This window comes from Lutzomyia longipalpis, chromosome 2 (genome assembly GCF_024334085.1).
Source record: "Lutzomyia longipalpis isolate SR_M1_2022 chromosome 2, ASM2433408v1".
Classification (NCBI taxonomy): domain Eukaryota; kingdom Metazoa; phylum Arthropoda; class Insecta; order Diptera; family Psychodidae; genus Lutzomyia; species Lutzomyia longipalpis.
The window spans coordinates 16,277,289-16,286,849 of record NC_074708.1 but is presented as its reverse complement, the minus strand read 5'-3'; the positions used below and the strand labels follow the sequence as shown (position 1 = coordinate 16,286,849).

General features: G+C 41.8%; 2 protein-coding genes across 2 annotated transcripts; both read left to right on the top strand.

The window, feature by feature from the left end:
• Window positions 1-236: 236 nt before the first annotated feature.
• LOC129789232 (uncharacterized) lies at window positions 237-3,813 on the top strand. The gene is made up of 3 exons (XM_055825879.1): window positions 237-1,130; window positions 1,251-3,737; window positions 3,805-3,813. The coding sequence occupies exons 1-3, from the start codon at window positions 237-239 to the stop codon at window positions 3,811-3,813; spliced, it is 3,390 nt and encodes a 1,129-aa protein (XP_055681854.1).
• Window positions 3,206-5,683, top strand: LOC129790975 (uncharacterized). The gene is made up of 2 exons (XM_055828836.1): window positions 3,206-3,737; window positions 3,805-5,683. Exon 2 carries the CDS (start codon window positions 3,834-3,836, stop codon window positions 5,532-5,534), a length of 1,701 nt encoding a protein of 566 aa, XP_055684811.1. The 5' UTR covers window positions 3,206-3,737; window positions 3,805-3,833; the 3' UTR covers window positions 5,535-5,683.
• The last annotated feature ends 3,878 nt before the right edge of the window (window positions 5,684-9,561 follow it).

The following is a 9,561-nucleotide window of genomic DNA, read 5'->3' as shown; positions in this document are numbered from 1 at the left end:
TGCTGTATACTTCACAGGTACACCAAGAAGCCTCCCAAGACATACAAGAAGATTCATTCACTAACCATTCATTACATCGTATCGTTAAAGGTACAAGAAGAAGTCCTACTGCCACACCTGAAGAAGACCACTAATCATTCATATATATCGTATCATTAAAGGTAAATCCTCCCCATACGTGGTCCTTCGAAAGACGACAACCAGTGAGAAGACATCCCTGAAGTCCACAACTCAAGATGTCCAATGTGAAGAGCAGAAGTGCCTACAAGGGGCAACTCACTAGTGTGAAGGGGGTCATCGCTCAATATCAAAGTGAAGAGATGCTCAAGAGACATGGCGCGCGCATCCACCTTGAGAGGCAACTCGAACAATGTGACAGAATTCGAGTGAACTACAACAAGGTGCAGGATGTCATCATCAACGCGGCTGAAAATGATGACGATCGTGAAAGGGAAATTGAGGAGCAAAATGCGTTTCTCAGGGACATTGATGACGCTGAAACAGCAATCAATCAACTGATTACGGAGGTCATGATGCACTGCAGCTCTTTTGAATCAACTCGTGTAGACGAAGACCAAATTGGCCAGTTACTCCGAGGATTCAGCGAGCTCTTGAATAAGGCACATGAAGGATCAAATTCTCAATACTCACGGTTGGAACCAGTCAAAGTGCCGACGTTTAGCGGAGCCTACGCTGAATGGCATTCCTTCAGAGATTTATTCGTAAGTCTCGTTGATGCAAACCCTCGCCTTACGGACACGCAGAAGTTACATTACTTGAAGACATCACTAGCTGGACAGGCCAAAGGAGTGATAGATCATCTCATGCTGACGGGAGAAAATTATGCCATCGCATGGAATGCCCTGTGCAATCGCTTTGAAAATCGACGAACTGTCATCAAAGAGCACATTGAGCGGGTGAAGAAACTTCCAGCAGCAAAGACTCCACGTGCAGATGAATTGAGGAAGATCTACGATGTCACCACGACGACGCTGGCTGCCATTGATGCCCTCCAGGCATTCGGAAGAGATCCCTGGATCATCCATGAAGTGCTTAGCAAGATGGATACAGAGACTCAGACGCTTTGGGCTCGTGAACAGACAGATATGCCGACGTGGGACGAGTTCCAGGTATTTCTAGATAAAAGATGTAAAGCATTAGAAATGTGTCCCTCAGTCTTTAACGTAAATTCTTCTCAAAGTTCCAAAAATGTTCAAGTTAAAAGAAATGTAAATTCAAACCCTGTAAAGTCACTTACGATCTCACAAGATAGCAAAAGTCAAGATTCATGTACCGTGTGCAAGAAGGCCTCACACAAGCTTTGGAAGTGTGGTCATTTCAAGTCTATGCCAGCTCTCAAAAGACTCGAAACTGTGAACAATCTCAATCTGTGCTCGAATTGTATCTCAGAAAGTAGGTCGCGCCACCCTATAGACAAATGCCCATATCCTCCCTGCAAACATTGTGGCCAAATGCACAATTACTGGCTCCACGATGCTCTCACCCAATCCCAATCTGAATTGCCCAAGGATGCTCCTAATCCCGTGCTTGAGGAGACTGCACGTCCTGTCGTTTGCAGCGGCGTCGTTCCATTGGCCAATCAGAACAATGTGGAAGGTCATCGAGCAATCTTGAAGACAGCATGCGTGAAAATCCTCGATTCCCAATCTAACGTCCACATTTGTCGTGCATTATTGGATTTCGGTTCAGAGATCTCGGTTATGACTACGGATTTGTGCCAAAGACTGCGTTTGAATTTGTCCAAGTCTCCCTACGGTCAAGTTGAGGGATTCCAGGGTCAAGTCAGCAACATCAAACATCAGGTGAAAGCAACGCTTGTCCCTAGAAATGGTTCAAATATTTCCGTGCTCTGTCAAGTCACTCCCAAAATCTCATCGAACTTACCAACATGCCGCATTAACCCGAAGGATGTTAGAATCCCAGAAAACTTCGTACTAGCTGACCCCACATGGCATCAAACCGGTCGCATTGATTTGTTGATTGGAGCGGCTCATGAGGACGAAATCATGCTGGATGATGTTTACAAACTTGGAGAGGGAAAACCATCGCTACGCAACACCGTTTTCGGCTGGACAATTGGAGGCAAGTGGCAACCCGCAAATCCGCTGTCCCAACAATCCACCGCTGTTTGCCATACTATCTCTCTGAAAACAATTGACGATACATTGGAGAAATTTTGGAAACTCGAAGAACTTCCGGAAGAAAGTCCACAGTCGGTTGAACAGAAAGAAGTTGAGGCCACTTACCAAAGTACTACCCGAAGATCAGAAACTGGTCAGTACATCGTGCAATTACCGTTGAAAGGAAACTTTGGTGAACTCGGAAGTAACCGAAGTAGAGCAGCACGGCAATTGAACTTCCTAGAAAGACGTCTCTCGAGAAATCCTCAGCTGTATGACGAATACTCCAACATCTTTGAAGAGTACTTGAGACTGGGAATCATTGAGAGAGTCCCCATATATGAACTGAAGTCGAAATCGTACTACATGACGCATCATTGTGTAGTCCGAGAAGATGCTCTTTCCACCAAGGTGAGAATCGTATTCAACTGCGGATCAGTGTCGGAAACCGGTAAAAGTCTCAACGATTTCATCAAAGTTGGGCCGGTTGTCCAACCCGAGTTGATCATCATCTTATGGAGGTTCCGGCAGAATGAGATTGCATTATCCTGTGACATCGTCAAAATGTACCTCCAAGTACTACTCGAGAAGTTATTCAAAGATTTGCAACGGTTCCTGTGGCGGAAATCCCCTGGAGAGCCAATGATAGACTACAGGTTCAAAACCCTATGCTTCGGAAATGCCGCATCACCATACTTGGCTACAAAAACACTCATCAGATTGGCGGAGGATGAGGGCGAGAATTTCCCACGAGCTGCAGAGGTTCTGCGGAAACATTGCTATGTAGATGATTGTCTCCTATCGGTGAAGTCTGTGGAGGAAGCACTACAAGTGCAGAAAGAACTCATCAGTTTACTGAGCAAGGCACAAATGCAATTATCCAAATGGCAATCAAACTCACAGGAGGTACTCAAGGCCGTGGCACCCGTCTCAAACTCACCGACGGAAATCTCAAATCCTGAAAAAAGTGTGAAAGCCCTGGGAATGATGTGGAATCCGGCAAGCGACACGTTTTTCTTCAACGTAGATCCCACCGTAGACACCCTCAAACCTACGAAGAGAAACATCTTGAGTATCATAGCCCGAATCTATGACCCGTTAGGGCTCCTTGCCCCCATAACCGTTAAGGGAAAAATGCTTTTGCAAAATTTATGGAAGGATCAAAGCGATTGGGACTCTGAGATGAAAGGAGACAACTTACGAGATTGGATGAAGTTCCTGGAGGCAATTCACACAATTCCCCAGATCAAAATCCCCCGATGGACATCTTCATTCGCAGAACCTCTCGAAGAACAACTTCATATGTTCTCAGATGCCTCCAACTTAGCTTATGGTGCCGCCATCTATCGAGTCACCATAGATGCAAGCGGAAAAATTGTCAGTCATTTGTTAACCGCAAAATCTAAAGTGACACCCGTGAAAAAGAAAACAATCCCCAAACTTGAGCTCACCGCCGCAACTCTGGGAGCACAATTAGTGGAAAAAGTTTCTAAATCCCTCGGGATTACCAAAGTGTATTGTTGGGTGGACGCAAAAGTTGTGTTGGCGCAAATTGCATCTGCATCAAACAAGCAAGATATCTTCACCAAAAATCGCGTGAGTAGAATTCGTGATCTTTTGCCTCTTGAGTGCTGGAATTACGTTCCTACCCTTCAAAATCCAGCGGACCTGATCTCCAGAGGAACCACTGCCATGGAGTTAGCAGCCTCTTCTCTGTATTGGCATGGCCCACAGTGGCTAACAGAGGGAGAATCAGCGTGGCCCAATGCAGAAAGTTTCCCGGAAACGGATGAGCAATCAGAACCTGCCGCCGCGGTACTCAAAATCAATCAGCAAGAGGGCAATTACATCTTCAAGACGCTCACGAGAGACATCAGCAGCTTCTTCCGCATGAAGAGAGTGCTACTATGTGTGTGCAAATTCATCCAGATCCTTCAGTACAAGGCACTGTCGAGAAAGGGAACCCCATGTGTCATGCCAAATCAACCCAATAAGTTCTCGACAAAGGAATTATTGTGGGCGGAAAATCAGCTGATCAAGTGGGATCAATCAAATCACTTCCTTGAGGACATTCAGGATCTCATGAACAACCGGAATGCACCCATCAAGAGCACATCTCTGCGAAAACTGCACCCATTCGTCGATGATGAGGGAATTTTACGTGTCGGCGGACGGCTTGGCCATCTGGACGATGACTACAGCACCAAATACCCGAAAATTCTCCCCAATGACACATTGGCAAAGTTGATGATCCGGGAAATGCACATCAGAATGATGCACGCAGGAACACAGCTACTATTGGCCCATTGTCGCAGGCATTATTGGCCAATAGGAGGACGACGTACCGTCAAAGGTGTGATTCATCTCTGCAAGGTATGCTTTGTGCATCGAACATCCCGTGAGAGTCAAATTATGGGCGATTTACCCAAACATCGCATTTCATTGATCAAGGCATTCAATAGTGTGGCCATCGATTGCTGCGGACCCTTTTTCATCCGTACAGGCGCAGAATCTCGTGGCAGAACACAGAGAGTGGATGTTGTCATCTTTGTGTGTACTTCCACCAAAGCTGTACACATCGAAATCGTCAGCAGACTGACAACTGAGGCATTTTTGGCCAGTTTTGCGCGATTCACTGATCGACGAGGAGTTCCCAAAGACGTCTACTCAGACAACGGCCGTAACTTCCTCGGCGCTGCGCGTGAATTACAACGTTTACTGGTACAGGAAGCGCAAGAACTTCAGGATCAAACAAGTGAGATGAGAATCAATTGGCACTTTCAACCTGCACAATCTCCACACTTCAACGGATTGGCAGAATCTGCAGTGAAGTCAGCAAAGACACATCTGAAGAGAGTGATTGGAGAACACAGGCTGAACTACGAGGAATTCTACACAATTCTGACTCGAGTGGAAGCAGTGTTGAATAGTAGACCGATTACCATCCTTTCTGATGATCCTCGAGATCCCCAACCGCTCACTCCAGGGCATTTTTTGACTTTTGGCCCACCAACTCAGCTACCAGATGATGATTTATCTCACGAGAACGTCAACCATCTTCAGCGCTGGGATTTGTGTCAGAAGATCCATCAGGAATTTGCCAGGAAGTGGAAGATCTCGTATCTTACCACCCTTCAGGAGAGAGCAAAGTGGCAGACAGAGAGAGAGAATCTGAAGATCGACGACATCGTGATTCTTCATGACCCTTCCGTGAGTCGCAATCACAAATGGAGCACCGGACGAGTCATTGGAGTTCACCGTGGAGTAGATGGGAAGGTGAGAGTTATTGATATTAGAACCCCTACGGGCACATATTCACGGTCAGTAGTAAAGGTCTCGAAATATCCGATGTGTGAGAGTCACATCTCCCCCCCCGAGCATGTTGAGAATTAGAATGAATTTCAGTTGAATTTGAACATTGAATTATGGCAAGTCGGCGAAATCTATATAGCCCGAGATTGAGCCGAGCTCCGTGTAGAAAATTGAAGTATAAAATTATCAAGGGCACCTTTGGTATCACCGCTATCTTTGTGAGTCGTGGGAATGATTTGAAAATTTTAAAATAAAATATTTGTTAAGAAAATTAAAGAAATTCGTAAATAAAAGTGGAGGAAGTAAAATAAGAGAGTGTGAGAAATATATATGAAATTTTGTGGGAAGTTTGAGTAGTGAATAAAGGAGATATTTGAAAGAAAAGAAAATCCACGTGTTTAAGTGCATCTGGGCCTGTGAATAGCCGGACAAAGAAGCGCGCCTTCAATCCGGAGGATATCATACTAATCTATGCTGTATACTTCACAGGTACACCAAGAAGCCTCCCAAGACATACAAGAAGATTCATTCACTAACCATTCATTACATCGTATCGTTAAAGGTACAAGAAGAAGTCCTACTGCCACACCTGAAGAAGACCACTAATCATTCATATATATCGTATCATTAAAGGTAAATCCTCCCCATACGTGGTCCTTCAATCCGGAGGATATCATACTAATCTATGCTGTATACTTCACAGGTACACCAAGAAGCCTCCCAAGACATACAAGAAGATTCATTCACTAACCATTCATTACATCGTATCGTTAAAGGTACAAGAAGAAGTCCTACTGCCACACCTGAAGAAGACCACTAATCATTCATATATATCGTATCATTAAAGGTAAATCCTCCCCAAGTATTTTGAGCTTTTTAGCTACATATGATTCTTCATCGTCAGATCAGGCTCAAAGTTGAGGTGAGCAAGAACTTCTCAAAAATCAATCCATCCATGGTTCAACATTAAATAAGTGAGAGAAGAGACTTGCGGAAAATGACGTAAATTTAAGAAATAAAAAATATTTAGTTTTGAGATTCTCTATGGACATACAACAGCTTTTCCTTGAAATTCATTTTCCAAGGATGGACAACAATAAATTTCATATTTTTTCTTCACACAACCCGAAAGTCCCGAAACATCCACCGTATTCATTTGTAATGAGAATTTTTCCCATATAAGAAATTTTATTTATGTTTCCCAGCATCTTGGTTTGGTTCCGTTACGAGTGCAAAACAATGTGCGAAGTGTGTGCGAAAGTTGTCTGGGACTTTTGTGGTCGATGAGGAAAATGTTATGAGGATGGGGTTGAATTTATAGAAAAAGTTTTCTGCACTTTTATACATTCGAAGAAATAGTTACACGTCCTTCCATTTCCTCGTGCGCATTTGCTCTATGCATGATGCAAGAAATGGGGTGGTAAAGGTGGGTGGGTATCCTAACCATATAGTTGGGAGGATGAGCCAGAGAGAACCGGATGAAAAGTGTGTGAGTGGGGAAATGGGAACAATGTATGTTATTCTTGAGAATTTTTTTCTGCTCCCATTTCTGTTCGTGATGCGGAAAACGTCGCTCTGCGGATTGATTTGGACACTCATGGGGGATGAATGATCACTCCACACAGTGAATGCTGTCGCCCGAAGAGGGACGATCCTTTTGGCAAAAATGTCATTGGGAAAAGGATACATAAACATAATCCCCCCATACCTTATGTACAATACTCCCTCCACAAAATGCACTTTCTTTTCGTGCCACTAATTGTTTTTCCTCAACAATACATTGGAAATGGAAATCACTCGAATATCCTCCTTCACTGTTCTGTTTATTCTCTCCACCCCCTCCGCTGTATTTCCCGCAGAGAGCGTGTATTGTTCCATGCACGAGATGAGAAATTGGAAGAAAATGAGCGCGAAAATGTAGGCCAGAGGAGAGAACCATCCACTGTTGAATGATTTAGTGGGAAAAACATACAAAAGAGATAAATGTTACACAAAACAGACTTTCCGGTCGGCATGCCCAACCAGCCAGGAAATGTATATATAACATGAAAAGTATGTGAAAGTTTCCCAAAAGCGTCAAGTAATAAATTTAACCATTTTCGTTGTGTCACAAACACAAAAATTCATCTGATACTGTATATATAGCAATGTACCCCCGCTGAATTTAGTGGAAAATCTATGGGGAGCATGCGGGGGAGTGTGTGGAGAAAATTAAAGTATGTTCAGGATAGCAGTAGAGATTATAAATAAAATTGCCTCAATAACAATCAAAAACCAGGAAAATATGCCACATTCTAAGAAAGAGGTCTTCTCATCTTTCGCAACTTTTCTCCACAATCCCCCCTGCTTTTGGTATCACATCTCTGTCGTGTTAGACTTTTGTACGCAGGAATGAACTGAATGAGCACATTGTGTATAATTTTTGATGGTCTCACCCTCAAGCACCCTATTTGCCGCTCAACCACCTTCAGAAATATTTTACCTTCCCCATGTATTTTCCACAGAAACAGACACAGTGTGTCGAGTTCTTAAGGTTTAAAAACTTTCATCACATTTTAAGGTGAATTTTCACTTTAATTTCTTGTTCTAAAATTGAATGATGCACTGAAAACTATGTAGGAAAATTGAGTAAATGTGGAAACAATTTGTATATGTATATTAGTTTTATATAATTCACTTAATTTGAATTTATTATGTTCCTTTCTTTAATAAAACACACTTAAATCGAATCAGTGGATAGATTCTAGTGTGAAAAATAATCTTTCCTTCAGAAATTACTACAAGTTTTTTTTTCTATCAGAATTTAGGAACAGAGAAATTATATTTTTCAGGCAATTTTACGAGTTTTGTTATGATATAAAGGAAAATTAGGTTTATTGTGAAACTATCTGCCAACTGCAAGTCTTTAACATTGTTTCTTTATGCTAATCTTAAATTAACCAAGATATGCTTAAGATTTCTTTTTGAATTTTTCGCGAGCCCTGACTTTAAAATTATCTAAAAAAGTTAACTCTAAACCAAAATACTTTAAATATTGTTTAAGAATTTCTAAAACTCTTTTTTGAACTAAATCTATATGACTTTTGTAAATATGCAAACTTTTTATGCCATTTTTATTCCCTTAAAGTTAACAAAAACAATTTCCGAGTTAACTTTTATGTGGAAGATACACAACAAAAATCAAATCTGATATTTTTGCTTCTTTTCTCAGAAACCCAATTAAAGTCTAAAATGTTGATCCTACGTAGGTATAAAAAACATACTGTGGGGTTATATGTTTATCAAGTGTGTTACAAAAATACTTTTTATAACATTTAATATAAAAATAAATAAAATACGCAGAGTTGCCTGAAAATAAATTTTCCTAGAAATTTTTGTGAACACTTGAGAAGTGGGTAGATGCTTAAATATCTCATTGATGGTGAAGGTTGGGTGAAAGTTTAATACGCAAGAAGAGAGTGGTGGAAGTGACAAAGAAAATTGCGTGGAATTTACGTGAGTGGAAGAGGTGGGGAGAGATGGAGCTTTTCCACCACACCCACTCTTGAGATGGAAAATTAAGTCTGTGTCAAGTGTCTTTGAGTCATGCTATCACTGCTTTGGAATCTCAATGGAGACGAGGGGGAATCTTATTTTTTTATCCGCTGTTTTGGAGGCTTTTTGTCCCGCGCACATCTTCAAATGAAATGTGACTCTTCTCGTGAATTTGTCTCAAAGGACACATTTTCGTCCATGCTTTTGGATCTCTGGGGACTCAATAGGATTCAATGTGAAAAATTTAATGTGTCTCCTAGGGAAGATAATTACGATTAATTTTTTTGAGTGTCTTTTACATCGACAATTCAATACACTCACGTGGAGGCAGCGCACGAGGTACTTATAAGTAAAATTTAATTAATCCTTTTTGTTCATTAGTACCATGAGTTGCTGAAGATATATTCTTTTGTGCCACGGGGAGCTCTCTTTTGAGTGTTTGAATTTTCTTAAGGGGTGATAAAAGAAGTGAAATCATGAAACCAATTTAATTCAATCCTATTCGCATCAATTTACTGTTTTTATGTCACCCCCACAAAGAAGATATTAAAACATTCCCTTTTTGCAAAGAGTG